The following is a 19,506-nucleotide window of genomic DNA, read 5'->3' as shown; positions in this document are numbered from 1 at the left end:
CCGCAATTTAAGAAACCAGTAAAAATATCCTCATAAATAAAATCAAATTTTAATGTTTGTATCACTTACAAGATTTCTTATTTTTATTAACATAAAGAATAATAATCGTTACCCAACAAGGGAAACTAAAATTGTGGGTTGATAATGTTGTGGCTACAAAAAAATTATTATTTTAATTGGGCAAATAAATTAATTGCATTTTACAATTTTGTAAGACAAGTAATGAACTACTAATTGATTTAAAATACAATTCATATTTATTTGAATAGGTCTTGAAGTTCCAAAAATGAATTTAGTTGATTTAATTTCCATCTTGAGATATTACCATTGGTGATCAGGCTGTAGATTTGGAGTATAATTATTCAACCTATTTACATGCATTATTTGAAGTAAATCAATCGTTTTCAGTCTCACGCACATCATGCAGCCACATATGTAAGTCTGATGTTGTGTGCGTTCAAACATCATATTAAAATATAATCTTATCAAATGCCTGCGCGTATGGGTAAATTAGTACATGGTTTTTACTGGATAAATTCATTTATAATTTACACGACTTAAATACTTAATAATAATCTAAATTAGTCAATATCCTATTTGTAGTCTATTATTATATAACAATTTCTTTATAATTAAAATGCTAATCTTTAACTTCTTCACTATATTTTTATATATTATTTCGTAGCTTTGAAACGTGGTCACCTACAAATCGCTTTCAGCTGTTCCTGATACGAATACGTACATACGATCTACTAGTTTACACTTTTGTCACTAGAGCTATTGCATTCATCCGTTCGTTCATGCGCGATATCCCTTCATATTGCCAATTCTGGATTTTAAACTTAAATGGCTAATTGCTATGTGCAAATTATATAAAATTGAACATATAGAACCATTAATAAAAATGTGTGTTTGCTATTATTGATAACATTTTCTTTTTACAGCACAGCGATCGATCGATTCAGTATGCCCAACATATGTATAAAGCAATTTATAAATATAGCCAAGACTTTATTGTTGCTGTCTTAGGGTTGACAGCGGCTAGATCAAGTCCAAGTAAACCTATTCTGGCCCTGTCACAAGGATAGCATAATGCCATTACTACTAACTACCAGATACGGCTAGTTGTCATTAGTTCCACCAGGAACACTCCTCCCCATTGCGCTCATTATCGAGCAGCGAGGCGTACAGCAAATGCTAAGCATCTCCCACCATGGCAGCTCCGTGCTGTTGGTATTTGGTGGATGCGATCACCGTCGGTGGAAGCGACTCCTGTTGTTCCCGCAGCTGTCGACGTCGCTTCTTGCTCCACAGCTCGTGGCAGTCTTGCCACGTGGGCAGTTGTGGTGTTGGCATTCTTTAAATTCAAAATAAGACATCGGGATCAGATGGTTTGATTCTCTTAGACAAAAATTATGAATACTAACTCGTCGGGGTTGATTTTCTTTAGCCACGGCGACCGTAGTGCATCTTCGGCCGTAATGCGCTTGTCCGGATCCAGATCTAGCATTTTGTCGAGCAGGTCTAGTGCTGGTGCTGGCATAAACTCAAAGTCTTCCCGTAGACGACGTCGATGAGTCTTTTTTTGCTTGAGTGTGTAAAACAGCGGCAGCTTGATCACATTCGGCCACACGGCCGGAACAGGTGAACCGCATATCTTCGATATGGTCTCCAATTGGGCCATTTCTGCATTGGCCTGGAACAGGGGGCGCTTGACAAACAGTTCCCCGAGAATGCAGCCGCAAGACCAGACGTCGATGGAAGGTCCGTATCGCTCCTCACCCAGCAACAGTTCTGGTGGCCTGTACCATAGGGTAATCACTTTGTTTGTGTACGGTCGCTCTCGGTCGTCGGCATTATAAAGTCGAGCTAAACCGAAGTCAGCCAGTTTAACTTTTCCCCTGCAAGCATCACAATTAAATATTTAAATATTAAACGTAATAACCTATCAGTTGGACCTAACTATTTAAGATAACTTAGATTATAATATTAAATTAAGCGATCACTAAGAAAATAATACCAGCTTTGAAAATATAACGATAATAGCAAAAACAAAGTTTAGATCAAATTACTACTAAAGAGTTTCTGATTAACTTTACTACCAGTTGTTATATATATCTAGTCAAATATGCACAGAGCTCTCTTTTCAAAATGCTTTTACTCTAAAACTGCCTTGTATCTATAAATTAGGGTCTGTCCATATGTTAAGTAATCTACTAGTGGCGCGGGTCTGCGAAATGATTACGTTTGATTATTATATTATTATTATTTATGTTTAAACAAATGATTTTTTTTTATTATTTGTTTGAAGGCCAAAGTGGTTACGTAATATATGGACTGCTCCTTAGATAGTTACAATATTCTTGTTCATCGCTGCAAATGTTATTAGAATTCCGAGAGTTAAAAAAGAATTCAGAAAGTAATACCGATGCAAAAGGTTATTTCTATGGAACTTCAGCCCCGAAGCTTAAAGCCGTCACCTCCTGAAATCTCCCCACCTGTTGTTCATTAAAATGTTTGAGCACTTGATGTCTCGGTGCAGAAAATTCTTTTTGTGGCAATAATTTAGCCCATCCAGAAGCTGCTTCATAATGCTGGCGTTGTTCTCCTCATTGAAGTCGACCATTCCTGACTCGAGCAGTCCCATCAGATCGTGGTCCATGTATTCAAAGACCAGGTAGAAGGAGCCCTTGTCCTTACGGAATTCCACAGCATCCTGTTTGTCGGTCACAATTTCGTGAAGATTGACTATGTTTCGATGGTTCAGTTGACGCAATATTTTTATCTCACGAACAGCAGTTATGGGAAAGCCTTCCTTTTCATGCTCTAGACGCACTTTTTTTAGGGCCACCATATCGTTAGTATGATGATCCCTCGCCTTATAGACCTGTAATTAGATATATATATATATATATATATATAAATATATTCATACACATAATTATATACTAAGAATATTTTAAAGTCTTTATACCAACCTGGCCGTAAGTTCCTTCTCCAATTTGGGCAATCATCTCAAACACGTCCACACATCGCTCGCCCCAGTCGCGAATGTTGTTCCGCGAATCCCGGCGATTTAATATCACTGGTCGACGACGGCTTGTTGACCCGCCAGCTGAACCACTACTTCCGGCCGGAGCATCAAAGTCTTCGGGACTGTCAATGACGTCATCATCGCCGCTCAGTTCCTCGCTGCCGGGAATAACTGGCGGCATGGGTAGATTTAACAGACTCTTGTTGGGTCCGGCGCTGGCGCTGGGATTAATGTTCTTTTCGTCGGATTCCTTCTTCTTTTGCGCTGGCGATGGAGATCTTGCGTTGACCAGGTCGAGGGCATTCATACCAGGCGGCAGCGGTAACGCAGTTAGGCTCTTCGGTTTAAGGCTGTACTTGTTCGCTGAGACGGCTAGAGCTACAGCTTCAACTGTTTGCTTAATTGGCGTGGAACAATCGGGGATATCGGAGCTCGGACCAGGGTTCGAGCCCAATGCCTCGTTCTCCTTGTTTGGCATGGGAATGTTGTTAAGGTCCACATCTGGTTTATTGCTTCCAAGACCTGCAAGACCGTTTGAGACCATTGTGGCCATGGTTGCAGGAGTTCCACAACTAGGGACAGATCGGGGGCAGTCACCAGTGTTGGGCGTATTTCCATCCACCGAGGAACTGTTATCGTTAATTGTAAGTGCTCCGTTGCTGTTGGTGGTGCTATTACTGTTTTCTTCCTGCCGCTCAATGATTTCCTTCAGCGCCTTCTGCCTTTTATGACGGTCCTTCACAAGCTCGGCAAATAGACTTGTTTCGCTGATCTTTTTAATATACTCTTCACGCTTGTGTTTCAGATCACGCGACGTGGGCGATCGACTGGGAGAGGCAGAGCTGCCGCTGCTGACAGAGCTTGGAGATCTGCGGCGACTGTCTCCTCTAGTCCTCTGGTGTAGCTTTGGTGAGCGACGATGGTGATGGTGATAGGAGCTGGAGGCGCCAACAGGTGAAGGCGATGATGCCGTCTCCAAGTAGCGCGAACTCGTTCGCGGCGATCTTGAGTAGCGATCGGTGGAAGAGATACCGATTCCCGAAGAGCGCTTTGTCGACCTCGTCGTATGAGAAGGTGGCGATCCGGCATTCGTACCATACTTGTGTTTGTGGCTGCTGCCATGTCGAAACGCATTCGTAGCTGCTCCGCTGGAAGAAAGGCCACCTGCGGGGGATTGTCGATTACGTGGGTGGTGTTGCACACTAGGACTTCTGAACAAAATACAGAGAAACCAGAGTTAGTTTAGAGAATAATTTTGGAATTTGTATGAATTCACAAATGTCTTCCGACAGAAAAATAAAAATGCAGTTACCTGGATGACCTCCTGGAATACCTATCCCTGCTGTAACGATCGTATTTTCCCGAGTGATGCCTATTGTGTTCGAAGCTCCCGCCAATGGTTGCCACATCCCGACCATCGCTGAATTTCCGCCGCTTGTGGGGAGGCGTGCTTGGATGATGGTTGTACCGATCCAGTTCTATAACAAATTTTATATTTCAAAAAGCCTTTTAACCTCACGGAATACAAATTCAACCTACCCGGAGAAAGCCGCTTCACTTTTCTGGCATCATGGCTGGTTGCACTTGCTGCAGAGTAACGAGACTGAAAGCCATGTTCGTGACTGGAACGATGGTGCGTAGTCAAATCCTCTTTGTGAGGACTCGGCACATATCGGGAACTGCGAGAATCTCGGGGCCCAGATCCACCACCACCACCACCACCTCCACCGCCGCCGCCGCTTGAGGATGTGTAATGTGAATGCGGAGGTGTTCTCGGGGAGTTGCCAAACCTCGGCCCGTTGCCACTGCCACGCGCTGAGGTCTGAGGGGAACGATGACGGCTGCTGATTGTCTGCTTATTTGTTACTGTAACCTGCAAATTGCTACCCAGTGCAGCATTGGCCGTTTCTACAGAAGTTGACTCTCCGTAGTAGGCATTATTGCTGGTGTTGGTGCGACGCGCCGGCGGTGGAGTTGCTGGCGAACTGTTCTCCTTGTGATTGTGCGGGGTGAAGGAGGACGGCCCCGCGCTTACCGTCCGTTCACTACTTTTGCTCGGGGCGGTAGGCGGTGTGTATCTGCGGTCTAGTAAGGCATTGATGTCATCATTATCCGACATCGAATCAATGCTAGAGTAAGATTTGGCCCGCTTCTTCTTTCGCTTCTTGGACTTCTTCTTCGACTTGTGTTTGTGCTTGTCCTTTTTTTGTTTCTTGCGCTTTTGCCGTTTCATCTCCGCCTCCAGCTCGTCAGTGTCGATGGAGTCGCTGGACATGTAAATCTCCCGACCCCACAACTCAGCTTTGGATGTGTTAGACACCTGGGAGGGATCCTCCCGGTGATTTGTGGTCTCACTGCTGGACGTTTGTCTCGATCCGGCCGGATCGGATTGGTTTGAATCTTCGGGTCGTCTTTTCCTAAAACAAATTAATAGTTGGGTTACATGATTTTATTCCATAGCTTATATGTATTTAATTACCTGAAATTATCATAACCCTCCTTATCGGGCTTAGGACCAAGACGGTTTCTGGTAAATTGATTATCCGTAGCTGGCTTTGGTTTTTTTGTGTTTGTGGTCGCCCCCTTTCCAGAATCGTTTGCGTCCAAATCGCCGGTCTCCGGATCTGAAAAGTCCTCCGAGCTGACGTCCGAGTACTCCACAAGTGCAGTCGCTGCGGCGGAGGATGCATGCATCGTAGCGTCTTCGACGAATAGGATCGGAGCACTCGAAAGAGCCGCAGACACCCCTCTCAGCGCCCTGCGGTTCGTACACTTATCCTTGAGTAATCGGTAGACTCTATATTCACTCGTTCTCCGACAAAATCTTCAACATCAAAGTTTGTAAAACTTTACTGTGTGATTTTCCACAGGAGCAGAAGTAAAAAATTTTATTTACATCGCCGACAAGCTCTTATTCGTGTGACGTTTTCTTTACATGATTATCGCGGAGATATGTGCCAATTCACAACGCTTCACTCGCACAGACCGTCAAGGGGCTCGGCACTTTACTGCACGGCTGGTTTAATAGTCGATTTAAAGTTCGCTTTCCACTAAAATTAACATTTACAAAAATTAGAACTTGTCATTTTAAGGTTATAATGAAGTGGTCAGTGTGACCAAGTCCAGCGCGTGGAAAAATGAATCATTTACTAGGGTGAACTGCGTGTTCTTATGCAATTTGATATTTCAAACCACAAGCCACACTGGTCACTCTGAAGATTGTCAGACATAAAAACAAAACTGAATTTAGCTTAGAAAATATACAAAAGAAAGGTATAGTAATGCAATTGAACAGAGAATGGTGTGTAGTTTTAGAAAATTTTATGAAATATCTATACGACTGAATGACTAAAAGTATCAGCAGCGAGAAACACCTTCTCAAGAACAAGCGGGATATTTAATATATATTTTTTTCATCTAACGACAAGTTGAAATTAAAGATTATGGAGAGGATTACAAAGTTTCCCCATGGCGAAAAAGTTTATCGGCGATATAAGAATTTGTCGTTTGCGATATATTTAGAAAGGTAGTTATTTTTTCGTATTGGGAATACATAGGGTATTATAATTATTATAATTTTTGAATAAATAACTTGAAAATTAAGATTTTCGCGGACATTTTCCAGCACTGTTTTAACACTGTTGCTCGTCGGTGACGTATGTGCAAGCTGAAGGTTGTATGCGTGCGAATACGTATTAGGTACACGCACACTATCGCATAATCATGCAAATGTACGTATAGATGTGGGTCATTTTATTGTTCTACTGACTTACCAGTTTCTTTAAGTTTTTAATTTAGCAAAACGGCACTATTTTATAACTTTTGGTCACCGTGGAGAAGGCAATTCGCGATTAATCGTTTCGCAGTCGGCGGACGCACTCGATGCTGCGCTTAAATTATTAAATAACACGACTTTTGACAGGCCAGCAGGTCTGTCTTGTTTACGCTTTCAAAACGAATTCTTTTCGCGAAAATTGCATCCGATTATTGCAGGCTTTGCGCATATAATATAAGAAAGTTGGTTCAAATGCAAGTTACATGTCTCATTAGGCATTGTTTTAGCAGAAAAACCATTAGAATAGTTTTGCCATGATTTTCTCGCAATGGCTGGCAATATTTTCGGCGATTAATCAACCAGTGACTGCATTTAGTGTTGGAAAATGTTGACCACATATCGATATTTGCCTTATTTTCAATGTTTTCATAAAAAATAAGAGAAAATAAATTTGTTTTTAAAATTAACACGAAATGTTTCTGGGGGGAAATCATTAAAAACTATATTGCTGAAACTTCCGAATCCCACAGAAGTAAACGTCAGTGTTGATTAACAATTCTCCGTTGGACTATGTTTGAAAATTCTTCAACACTAACGGTGGCGTACCCTTTTAAATTTTTTTTTACTTGTTTGTTTACATGGCTTGGGTTTACAAAATACTTAATTTATAAATAAACGTGTAAAATATTATTCTGAAAGTATCTACTAAGCAAAGCCAACTATGTTATCCAATCGGGCGTTTGGAGAAACAATTGAGGTAGGTGTACCGATTTCCTGAATCTTGTGGAATTTTAGGAAGCTTGAATTATTTGCAGGAGTATGAAGTACAGCACTTGTTGGGCAAAGGTGGTTTTGCTAGTGTCTATAAGGCCAGATGCCTCCGCACTCACCAGGATGTGGCCATTAAGATGGTATGTTGGTCGATTTATTAAACTGAAACTGAAACTTTATGAAACTGAAACTGTTCATTAACCTGTTTTCCGTCCCGCAGATTGACAAGAAACTTATCCAGGGTACTGGACTTACCAACCGCGTTCGACAGGAAGTGGAGATTCACTCCCGACTCAACCATCCCTCGGTTTTGCAGCTGTACACGTTTTTTCAAGATGCCAACTATGTGTATTTAGTGCTGGAGTTGGCTCACAATGGGGAGTTGCATCGCTACATGAAGCACATATCAAGGCCTTTTACAGAGGCCGAAGCTGCGTCCATACTGAAGCAAGTGGTGGCGGGTCTGCTGTACCTGCACTCTCACAACATCATGCACCGTGATATTTCGCTATCCAACCTTTTGCTCAGCAAGGAAATGCACGTGAAGATAGCCGATTTTGGTCTAGCTACCCAATTAAAGCGACCGGATGAGCGTCATGTGACGATGTGTGGAACACCAAACTATATATCGCCCGAAGTAGTGTCTCGAGTTTCCCATGGACTGCCAGCTGATGTCTGGAGTGTTGGCTGTATGCTGTACACCTTGTTGGTTGGACGTCCGCCCTTTGAAACGGATGCCGTGCAATCTACGCTCAACAAGGTCGTTATGTCAGAGTACCTGATGCCGGCTCATTTGTCTTTCGATGCGCAGGACCTGATAAACAAGTTATTGAAGAAGCTACCACATGAACGCATTACCCTTGAGCAGGTCCTCAGCCATCCATTCATGCTGAAGAGAAGCGATTATAGTGCAAATCGCGGGTATACGACGACGCCGGGAGCGTTAAATGTGTTTAGCCAGAGCATGGAAAGCGGTGATAGTGGAATCCTAACATTTTCTAGCAGTAAGTATTCTTTGGAAAAATTTGTTCTAGGATTCAATGCAATACAACAATTTAGGTGACTCAAGGAACTCTCAACGTCTTCGCTCTGTGGATAATTCAGTACCACAGGCTCTTCCCCAGATTCGGGAAGAATTCATGCAGGATCATCCACTACGTCCAACTTATGAGCAGCCTGCGGCAATATTTCTCCAAAGTTCAAATGGGGAGGCGGAGCAAAATTGGTCGGGAAACGCTAAGTCGGCTCCACCACTTCATGTGAAAATGGACCTCGTGGAGAAACCCAGTCTAGCTCCACTTAAGGAGGAGCTACTTTCGGTGCCACCATTGTGCACAATGAGATTACTACCGACGCGTTACAAGACGAAAAATGCTATAATGAGTATATTGCGAAATGGCGAGGTGGTTCTTGAGTTTCTAAAATTCCGTCCCAAGCTAAATGAAGATCGCGTCACTGACATTTGCCGTATATCTCATGATGGGCGACGTATCATTATTTACCAACCAGATCCAGGACGGTAAGAAGATTACTATTGGTGATATTTTAAAACTGGTGCATGTTAATTTATCGTATATATTTCGTAGTGGTTTACCCGTAAGAGAGCAACCACCAGAGCTTCAGATACCAAGTGAGGACTGCATCTACAACTACGAAAGCTTGCCCAGCAAGCACTGGAAGAAATATGTATACGCGGCACGTTTTGTGGGTTTAGTGAAGAGCAAAACGCCAAAAGTAACCTATTTCAGCTCCCTGGGAAAATGTCAACTGATGGAGACGATGACGGACTTTGAGATCCGCTTCTATTTGGGGGCAAAGCTGTTGCGGTCACCTACCGAAGGACTTAAGATTTACAATGCCAATGGAATGTTGTTGTCTGATCAAACCTGCCTAGAAGCTCGATCCCTGATCGAGCATGGAAACGAATGCTTCTCCCATTGTGTCACTGTTAGTAATGCTTTGGAGGTAGCTCAGACAAAAGAGTCTACGTGCTTTCCAGTCACAATTGGAAGGCGACCAATCGCAGATGTTCCGCCAGTTCAGAAATTTGATGGGTTAAGGGATACCACAAACTTTGCCTTTTCGACGCCGAAATCAAATCAGGTAAGCAAACATTACAATTCATAAGCTTCTGGTAGACCTGTAATTCTTTAAACCGATTTCGATTATTTCAGGGTTCAATTAACTTCTCAGTAAGTACTCTTTCATCGATTCGAAATACAACAGATTTTGGATGTAATTCTTCGAGATCAAATATGCTCGCTTCTCATCAAAATGTCCCAATTAAACGCGTCAACATTCCCGATCTTGGTGTCGCTACTGAGGTAAATATGGGTGATCCCTTCCACTAAACTATATTTATTGGATTCCTTCTTTGCCCATTTTAGTTATCCCACGGAGTTGTCCAAGTGCAATTTTATGATGGATCCGTAATCTCAGTTATACCAGACCACCAAGGTGGCGGCGTAACGTACACCCAACCGAATGGAAATTCAACCCATTTTGTCAAAGACGACGACTTGCCTTTCGCGGTCAGAGATAGAATTAGTCAGTTACCGCAGATTCAATTGAGGTTGAAGACCGCTCCTTTTCTAGGGAGCGGAAGGAAGATTGAGTACAACAATGCTATGACTCCTAAAACGACAACGCCTTGCTACAATCGCATGCTCATATAACATATAATCAAAGGAAATATACCCTCATAGTTATTAAGGTTTAATTATTTCATTGATATACTGTAAAATAAACGAAAATATATTTTTTAACTTCCTGCTCAGCTTGTATAAATATTTTATCTTTCAATATTAAAACTATAAAATCTGGGCAGGCGATTTATTGACCAATTTTACCGAACGCTACAAGTATGGTGAAGTCTGACTGTTTTGTGCCCTTTGACTAAACAATTATTTAAAAAATCTCTTATAAATACAACTTAATGCTGTCCAAAATAAAAAGAAAAAAGAAGCCAAAGTTTGTATACCATTTGATCATTTTAAAATCGATATATTTTGGTCGCTTGAAAACGAACCCTGTAAGGACCCACAGTTTGTATAAAAAAAATCAAATGGAAATGGCTGGATTAAAGCTCTTCATGCTGATTAAGAATATAGATACTTTATGGGGCCAAAATGATTCTCCTACACGAAAAATATTTGTCACCGATCAACAGCCTTTAATCTTCCTCGCTGGCAGTGAAATTCGCTTGATCAAATTTGATCAAATTTCAGATATAGCCATTTTACATACTCTAAAATTTTGTATAAAATTTTATGAAAATCGGACTATTATATCATATAGCTCCCATAGGAACGATCGAGAAATTAATACAATTAAATTTATAAATTTTTCAGTTTTCAGCTGATTTTCATTAAATTTGAGGTATAGCCATTTTATATTAGTCTTAAATTTTGTGTCAAATTTCATGAAAATCGGACGACTATATCATATAGGTCCCATACAAACAATTGTTTGATGTAGAGGAAAAATGCAAATCTGCGAATGTAAAACTGCAAATATAATATGTATAGGTGAATGAAATGAAAGCAGGTATTACTTCATTGTTTTTTAACACAAATAAATATAATTTATATTGTTGGGATTCCAAGTCATAGAAGTTCTATCTGCAAGGGTATATAAACTTCCGCGTGCCGAAGTTTGCTTCCTTTCTTATTTTTTATTAAAATCTTTTATTTCCAATTTTAAAGACTACATGTAAACAACACTCTTTCATTATCCCACATTTTTGTATACTTGTAGGGAAAGAAAAGTGTAGTATAAAATATATTAGTATTATAATTATGATGTATGTATGTGTATATATTAAAATACTAATAAAATAATGTATTATTAAAATACAAGATGCATATATTTAAACTTATATTAATGCCTTAAAATCTATTCGATTCGTATTAAACTCCGACCGCCGCATTTGATGAATTACCGCGGTAGGATTTATATTGCTTTACAATTGTTGATGCATGAAAGATGTAAACACATGTGAGGGTAATTTCTTGTACAGATAATGATGGTAATCGCGCACAGATGAATTTACTCTATATTATAGGAAACAAGTTCCAATTAACTAACATTATTGTTTTAATGCATTGGGCAATTCAGAAGAATCAATTTGAGCATAAGCATGTAAATTTATTATGTTTGTATGTATTTAATTCGCCTGCAAGGTGATAACAAACTAACATAATTGATTGAACTATAATTAGGTAAGGTATACTAACTTAATTTAATGGACGGAAATTGAAGATTATATAAAGTAGAATTTCAGTGGGATCTTTTCTGTTGTCTGTGGGACTTTGATAGAACTGATTTGAATATAAATTAAACATAAGCAATTAAATCATTAAATAAGCATAAAAAGCAACAAACCAAACTTTATTCTTAGCACAAAGCCGAGTTTTAACTAAAGAAAATTGGCTTTCGTTGCTATTTAGATCAGCGTTCGTTGTATAAAGTGTCAATGTCTCAAATAGCGCTAGGCTTGTCCTTAAGCTCAAATTGAATCTTCTGAAATATATCCTAGAATCGATCCTTCGACGTGGCGCTGTACTCCAGCTCGTTGAGGTTTTGGATTTCCTGTAACTCCTGAAATTTTTCGTGGTCGCGAATATGGGCATAATTGGCGGAGAGACACATCAAATAATGGACAAGGCTAAGTATGACCAACAGAGTAGAAAGGGTGGCCAATATGAACATAACTTCAGCGTTTTCGACGCCGTCTTTGCAGAACGCCTTGATCTCGTACTTTTCGCAAACCTTCATATCCTCGAGTTTTGTATTTGGCGGAAACATGAAATCTGTAAAATCAACCAACAATATACATATATGTGATTTTAGCTGGTATAAAATCTTGTTTTTACTACATACGGAATTGTGTCAAATCAATGCAACTTTGCGAGTGCTCCACACTCGAGCACATGTTCCAGAACATCGTATATATAAATGTGACTACAACCAGAAAACAAAGGATCAAACTCCATACAAAGTTGAGCAGATAGGTAATTCCCATAAGAACTGCACAGGATATTCGACCTCCCACTCTCGATCGCCACGCTCTGTAAACCTTGTATCTGGTGGATCCGGTGGCTAAAAAGCCAACGAACAATATCATAAATCCGAGGGCAGCCATTCCAGCACCTATAATGACAAATATCATCTGCACGGCTTCGATCCTGTTAGGAGTTAAAGAGGAAATTACATCTTATTCATCGTGAGCCAATGACTATTACTTACCATATCAGACGCAAATGGAAGACTTGATCAACCATTATGACGGTGAGTGAGGCTCCTCGATACATGGTGAAGCAAAAGATGCCCACTCCCAGGAGGCACATGAGTGTGGCTATCAAAGTGGCGTAAGGAATACGCGCCATGCATGATTGACAGCATTCTCCTGGAAAAATAAACATCGTTTCTTATTTAAGTAGAATCAAAGGCAATAAGTGTTATCGTTTGCAGAAGTGTTTTCCCTTTAAACACAAACAAATTTCAAGTCTAGTATACGCAAAAAGAATACTTAAATGTACTGGCATTTCCATATACTGCTTATATTAATTACGATTTCTTCAAAGGCTTATTTTCTTTGCGAAACTTGCAATTATCCATATTTTGTGCTTAGTTTTTAAGGAAGTTTGTTCAATAATTGTATACATATTTCTTACAGACTAACATAAATAATTTCATTTATATCAAACTTTTAAAAAAAGTACCCTTTCGCACCGTTACAAGCCTGGGATAACCAAGGGCAAAAAAGTTAATAATAAATAAGCTCTTGTGAGATACAAAATACATGTTTATGATTGATTAAAGTAATTTCTTAAAGAGGAAATAAAACAATATCAAGGAAACAATACCTATTTCTGTATGATTTATGTATCTTTTGGTGAAAGTTAAATTTTAAGAATTTTAAGAAATTAAATACTAGCTGCGCGAAAATAAAATACAATGTAAGCAATAGAAAACACGTACAGGTGAGGTACAAAAGAGGCACAGTTACGTACATATGTATGTGCATGGTATATCACACAAATATATACATACATACAAATATGTATATAATATATGTTGTACACCAGTTGCTTGTGAAAGCATAAAGGGAAAAATACAGTGATAAGATAATAGGTGAACCAGCGACAAACTGATGGCGTCCAGTGATTCACATAAAGCAATATAAGCGACAGGGTGTATACATACACACAACTCTTTAAGAATGAAGTGGTTTACTTGCACTGTAGGAATGTAGTTAAGTGCGACAAAAAATTGTAAGATTCCTTGATTTCTGATCGTACCTTCGCCTCCGCGCTCTGTGTACCTGTCCAAGGAGTGATCCGATCGGTACGAATTTCTTCGCCTGTTTTGGATTGACGGATTGTACGGATTTCCGTTGTAGGCACGTGTCATGACTCCGCCATCGTCCTCAAAGTTCGTCTCGAGTAGGATCTCCTCGCGTGGATCGCGGATGCGGTCGCGGTTGTTACTCTTTCCCGGCATACTGCACAGCGATGTCTGAATTGCCTCGAGAGCTTTTCGAAATTGGGGGAGATGTTTTAGTCACTCAATTTCTATAGCCAGTAGTTTGATCGGCTAATAAAGATGAATCACATGCACACATATACATTTATATATGTGCACAACCGAAAGTTACCAATAAATATAATTAGTCTTTATAGTGAAACCAACGAACAACAACTGTTCCCGTAGAAAAGTTAGAATTCAGAGAGCTATGAATGGACAGTGGGAGCGACTGTAGGAGCGACTCTTAGAGCGTTAAAAAGATAACTGGCTTTGTTAAATGCTCATTCAAACAACTCTCTTCTCTTACCGATTCTCTTTATACGAAATGTGTACAGTGAAAAAAAAAATTAAACAAAAAAAGGTAGTTAATTTTGTTAAATAATAAAAATTTATTTTGAGTATTTTTAACTTAATTAAATATATAATTCTAATTTATGTTTAAATTTTAAATACATATTTGATTATTTTAATAAGGAAAAATTCTTTTTATTTTAATATATATAAATAAACAAAAACGATAGGCCCAAATTTGCCATCTAATTTTGAATACCCCTTTTTAAAACATCGTATTTACTTAACTTTGTTACATTTTATTTAAGTGTATGAAAGGCGTATGGCTTTAATTAAATGAGACAATTAGTCCGAACTTTCTGAAAGAAGTTCAGTGCTGCAGTCGGGTTAAAGGGTCACACGAATAATGGGGAAAAAGAAAAGACACTTTAATCATATACATATGTATGTAATTTTCAAAACTAAAGCGATAAACAATATTAAACAATAAACTGTTTGATCTTTTCTTATTTTGTAGCCAAATAAAAAGGTGTACAAATCTATTAGTTTTGTATTTAATTTTAATAAATTGAAACTCCTTTATTTCTACTGTAGGGCTTTAACAAAAATAAAACAAGAAAGGAAGCTAACTTCGGCACGCCGCAGTTTATATACCCTTGCAGATAGAATTTCGATGACTAGGAATCCATACAATATAAAATATATATATTAATATTAAAAAACAATGAAGTAATACCTGCTTTTATTTCATTCACCTATACATATTATATTTTCAGTTTTACATTCACAGATTTGCATTTTTGCTCCACATCTAACGATGTGATATAGTCGTCCGATTTTCATAAAATTTGACACAAAATTTAAGACTGATATAAAATGGCTATATCTTAAATATAATGAAAAACTGCTGAAAACTTAAAACGTTATAATTTTTAATTGTATTCATTTTTTTATCGTTCCTATGGCAGCTATGTGATATTGTAGTCCGGTTTTTTATAACTTTACACAAAATTGAAGATTAAAATAAAATGGCTATATCTCATATTTTATGAAAATCTGGTGAAAACTAAAGAAGTTATAATCTTTAATTTTATTAATTTCTTTTATTTCTTATAAAATGGCTATGTATCAAATTTGGTGAAAATCTGTTGAAAACTGAAAATGTTATACTTTTTAATTGAATTAATTTCTCGATCGTTCCTATGGGAGCTATATGATATAGTCGTCCAATTTTCATAAAATTTTACACAAAATTGTAGAATAATATGAAATGGCTATATCTTAAATTTGATTAAATTCTCTTGAAAACTAAAAATGTTATCGCCACTGCGATTGTCAGTCTTCCGACAACAGCCACCGCCATTCTCATTCCTCTCAAATTTCTCGATCGTTCCTATGGGAGCTATATGATATATTAGTCCGATTTTCATAAAATTTTACACAAAATTTTAGAATAATATGAAACGACTATATCTCAAATTTTATCAAATTCTGTTGAAAACTAAAAATGTTATAATTTTTCTTGTAAAAATTTTCCGATCATTCCTATAGCAGCTATATGATATAGTCGTCCGTTCCGACATATATACGAGTGAGAGTATATAGAAGACTAACTGCAAAGTTTCATTCAGATAGCTTCAAAACTGAGAGATTATTTTGCGTAGAAACGGACAGACGGACTGACGGACATGGCTAGATCGACTCGGCTGTTGATCCTGATCAAGAATATATATACTTTATATAGTCGGAGGTGCCTCCTTCACTGCGTTGCAAACTTCTGACTGAAATTATAATACCCTGCAAGGGTATAAAAACATAAAATATGAAGACATAAGTATGTTGTATACCCAAACATTTTATATACGGATTTTATTTACCCGTGATAACAACTGATGGTACGAAGTAAAAATGTTAATCTTATTTCATTTCGGATTATAGTATTAAAGAAAAAAATTTAAATTTCATACAAATATCTTTTCAATGGTCATAATAAAATCCTCATGTTTATATAAAATTAAATTAATTTTTAATGAGAATTTAAAGAAAGTCTACTTCAATTCTCAGTTAAAACTGGCGGTTAACGACCCTAGAAAAGCAAATTAGACTACCAGCTGACGTCCTGCCAGCAACGGGCGACTGAAGAGCCATTTAGATGCATCCGCCTTTGAGGGATTCTCACCGGAACTCCCGCGGTGTCTGTAGGAGACGAAACGAAAATTGCCACCAAGACTCTGGCACAAATGCCAAGCCCGAGATGCCAATGACACCAAGACACAAGCGCAAGCTTGGAATAAGTGCAAAACATTAATTCCGGTAGCGTGCAATGACTCTTAGAGACCGAATATAATAATAATAGCTAGAGCGTAAATAAAATAGGACAGGGAGACAATTTTTAAAGACCGACTTTAAAATACTCTGAGGAATCCTAATGTAAATTGAATGCCGAAAGTCGCATTAAATAAAAATCATTTTTACGCTACAGTATTACCAAAGACATAAGACACTGTAATGTCTTTGGTATTACACAGCTCTGATTGACAATTGATTTGAAATCAACTGTCGGGCACCCTGTTACCAACGCATTGTTCAACCAAGTTAAAATATAGCCATGTCCGTCTGTCCGTTTCTACCCACACTAGTCTCTAAGTTTTAAGCTATTTGAATATATATACTCTATAACTCTCACTCGTATATAAGTCGGAACGGACCGGATCGGACGACTATATCATATAGGGGCAATCGTAAATGTTGTATAGTTTTCAGTTTTTCGGTTTTCAATCGATTTTTATATAATCGTCGATATAGTCATTTTGTAATATTCTAGAATTTTATGAAAATTGGACTCTGTATAACGTAGAATCGACCGAGAAAATAATAAAAAAAAAACACTTAGATGTTTTCCAAAATATTTTTATCTACTCAGACAGAGATATAGCCTTTTTTATTATTTCAGAATTTTGAATTTAATTTAATGAAAATCGATCGACTATATCATATATGTACATATGTATGGGCAATTCTCTGGTGTCGAATGCGACATTCGTACGCATTCAAACTAAAAAAACACATGTGCCAAGACTTTATTTTAATTTTATAAAAATTGAAACGTATAGCTCTTGGTTAGCACTATAATAGGTGCTAAAGTCGATTTTGAACCCTTGTTTGTTTTCAAGATATTCACTAAAATGTACTGCGTTCTCACCCGACAACAGTAGAAGTGTGCAAAAAACCAGTTTAAGCTCTGATTTCAGCGAAACGTAATGAAAAATTGTAGTACAATAAATTTTAATGAATTACGCAATGAATTATCTTACTAACGTATTTTGTTTGATTTTAAAATATTAAGTGGTTATTTTTTAAATTCAAATTTAGGCCCGGTCGCACGCGACAGTTTGGAAAGCGATAATTCAAACTAAAACTACGAATATTGGTGATCGCATATATCCTTTTGCACTTTATATTGCCTCTTTGGGTTTTTTATGTCATATTATGTGATCTTCCTGACCAATTTTTTATGTCATCATGTTAAAAATACTCGTTTTTAAGCAATTTTAAGTTTTTCCGCGGTGCAGCAAATCTGTAACTTTTAAACCGTAAATACTGTATGTATAGATGAATGTAATGAAAATAGGCATTACTTCATTGTTTTTTACATATATACTTTTAATTTTAATTGTATTTGTTATTAATAATTGAAATGCAATCTGCAGGGGTATAAAAAGATCGGTGTGCCGAAGTTAGCTCCCATTCCCATTCCCAGTATTTAATTCTAGCATCTTAACAAAGGGGAATATATTAGCTAAGATAAAGTTAAAATAGTTTTTGAAGGATATAAAAAGTACTTAAATTTTTTAAGTTTCTCGTATTTATACGATTATATTCCGATCCTATTTAATAAATATTTTCGAAAAGATCCATGTACGTCTGTGAGTTTCATATTGGATATGCAAGTGAAACAAAACAAAAAATTACTGTATATTGCTCAGAAATGAAATATTTTGTAATTAATTTGTTACCCTTTGGTTCAATAAGAAAAGGGTATTTGTAAATTTCACTGCTTTTAGTGGGTTCTTTTTTAGCTTTTAACTTAAATTCATAATTAGCTCATTTTAATACTTTAAAGTTGTATTTTTTTTGTTCCAAACAATTATATCTTTGATTTAAAATTGTATACTTATAAAAACGAAAAAATAATATTCACATTTTTATTGTGACTTCAAATTGTAGGTCAATCAGAACTAGCTTAACGTTGGCAGGCACAAACAAAAACAAATGTATGTATGTATGTACATATTTATGTATGTATCCAAATCACATCAGGTTACAACTTAATTTAGGCTTCCCAAAAACTTCAGATAAGTTAAATTGTTCCCAAAAGTCTTTGAACCAAGACTCAAAGTTCACTTACCCATTTTTATGGCAGTTGTATTAACTTGTATTAACTTTTAGTTCAAATTTAATCATTTATATTCGTGAAATGGCAATGCAACTGTTTCTTTCATGCAGCGCTATTCACGACTTGAGTTTCAATTATTGAAGACTTTTTCATGTAAATGTATGTTTGTATGTACACTAAGTAAACTCAAAACTGGTTTTAGGGTGTGCACTTCTTAATGAAAGTCGCGCTTTAACTAGCTGTACCCGAAAAAACTTCGTTTATATCCAAATATCACTCAAAGCGTCCCGTTAATTCTTTATTGTTCGCGTTACATTCATTTAATATCCTACTTCTTTTAACTTCAGTCGCCAAACAACACGGGTTTCTATAAGATTCCAACTTTGAGCTGGTACCAATCGAGTACGTATTCGATGTTTTATATTTGCACTTATAATCGATTTTCTGATAGTTGTCATTCATCGAACAAAAACAACCTGTTTCCGCTGTAGCGACTTAGCAGTCGTGTCACGAATCAGGCATAGAGGTGCAGTATTGTGCATTTTTAAACGATTCTGAAATAATGCAGAAACGAAAAAACAGGGTCATCCATTGTGAAAGTCTATTAAAGCAGCGAAATGTCAACCGCTAAAATTTCAACCTAAAACTATGTCGGATGGCTTGGATGGGACCATTGAATGAATAAGCAATTTTTACGGGTACAGCTGTTTT

General features: G+C 37.6%; 3 protein-coding genes across 13 annotated transcripts; 1 reads left to right on the top strand and 2 right to left on the bottom strand.

Moving 5' to 3' along the window:
- Window positions 1-238: 238 nt before the first annotated feature.
- Cdk12 (Cyclin-dependent kinase 12) lies at window positions 239-7,304 on the bottom strand. 10 transcript variants are annotated; one of them, XM_086834551.1, is made up of 9 exons: window positions 6,808-6,944; window positions 5,931-6,084; window positions 5,514-5,858; window positions 4,574-5,451; window positions 4,347-4,512; window positions 2,979-4,245; window positions 2,499-2,887; window positions 1,428-1,901; window positions 239-1,357 (listed from the first exon to the last, which is right to left on the bottom strand). In XM_086834551.1, exons 3-9 carry the CDS (start codon window positions 5,726-5,728, stop codon window positions 1,198-1,200), a joined length of 3,549 nt encoding a protein of 1,182 aa, XP_086690677.1. In that variant the 5' UTR covers window positions 5,729-5,858; window positions 5,931-6,084; window positions 6,808-6,944; the 3' UTR covers window positions 239-1,197. The 10 variants fall into 10 exon arrangements, with proteins under 10 accessions (XP_086690677.1, XP_086690676.1, XP_020816575.2 ...); XM_086834550.1 differs by having other exon boundaries at window positions 5,514-5,886; window positions 5,970-6,084; XM_020960916.2 differs by lacking the exon at window positions 5,931-6,084 and having other exon boundaries at window positions 6,808-7,304.
- Window positions 7,305-7,344: 40 nt separating this feature from the next.
- SAK (polo like kinase SAK) lies at window positions 7,345-10,367 on the top strand. The gene is made up of 7 exons (XM_020960917.2): window positions 7,345-7,566; window positions 7,625-7,720; window positions 7,801-8,584; window positions 8,640-9,099; window positions 9,167-9,683; window positions 9,755-9,904; window positions 9,968-10,367. The coding sequence occupies exons 1-7, from the start codon at window positions 7,531-7,533 to the stop codon at window positions 10,253-10,255; spliced, it is 2,331 nt and encodes a 776-aa protein (XP_020816576.2). The 5' UTR covers window positions 7,345-7,530; the 3' UTR covers window positions 10,256-10,367.
- An 875-nt stretch (window positions 10,368-11,242) lies between these two features.
- Window positions 11,243-19,241, bottom strand: M6 (neuronal membrane glycoprotein M6). Of its 2 annotated transcripts, XM_020960908.2 has the most exons (5): window positions 18,808-19,217; window positions 13,883-14,116; window positions 12,828-12,987; window positions 12,462-12,766; window positions 11,243-12,391 (listed from the first exon to the last, which is right to left on the bottom strand). In XM_020960908.2, exons 1-5 carry the CDS (start codon window positions 18,809-18,811, stop codon window positions 12,114-12,116), a joined length of 981 nt encoding a protein of 326 aa, XP_020816567.1. In that variant the 5' UTR covers window positions 18,812-19,217; the 3' UTR covers window positions 11,243-12,113. The 2 variants fall into 2 exon arrangements, with proteins under 2 accessions (XP_020816567.1, XP_020816568.1); XM_020960909.2 differs by lacking the exon at window positions 13,883-14,116 and having other exon boundaries at window positions 18,808-19,241.
- Window positions 19,242-19,506: the final 265 nt, after the last annotated feature.

This window comes from Drosophila serrata, unplaced genomic scaffold (assembly GCF_035046125.1).
Source record: "Drosophila serrata isolate PLE 108 unplaced genomic scaffold, ASM3504612v1 contig_272, whole genome shotgun sequence".
NCBI lineage: Eukaryota > Metazoa > Arthropoda > Insecta > Diptera > Drosophilidae > Drosophila > Drosophila serrata.
This window is presented reverse-complemented; position numbering and strand designations above follow the sequence as displayed.

Bases quoted from the DNA above. Each gene is read 5' to 3' on its own strand.
- Cdk12 (XM_020960916.2), bottom strand. From the start codon at position 5,728: ATGCATGCATCCTCCGCCGCAGCGACTGCACTTGTGGAGTACTCGGAC. The intron at 2,888-2,978 runs GTTGGTATAAAG...ATCTAATTACAG, and splicing joins GAGAAGGAACTTACGGCCAG to GTCTATAAGGCGAGGGATCA. The intron at 1,902-2,498 runs GTGGGGAGATTT...TGATGCTTGCAG, and splicing joins AACATTTTAATGAACAACAG to GGGAAAAGTTAAACTGGCTG.
- M6 (XM_020960908.2), bottom strand. The intron at 12,767-12,827 runs GTAAGTAATAGT...AACTCCTAACAG, and splicing joins TTCCATTTGCGTCTGATATG to GATCGAAGCCGTGCAGATGA. The intron at 12,392-12,461 runs GTATGTAGTAAA...TTGATTTTACAG, and splicing joins CATTGATTTGACACAATTCC to ATTTCATGTTTCCGCCAAAT.
- SAK (XM_020960917.2), top strand. From the start codon at position 7,531: ATGTTATCCAATCGGGCGTTTGGAGAAACAATTGAG. The intron at 9,100-9,166 runs GTAAGAAGATTA...TATATTTCGTAG, and splicing joins TACCAACCAGATCCAGGACG to TGGTTTACCCGTAAGAGAGC. The intron at 9,905-9,967 runs GTAAATATGGGT...TGCCCATTTTAG, and splicing joins ATCTTGGTGTCGCTACTGAG to TTATCCCACGGAGTTGTCCA.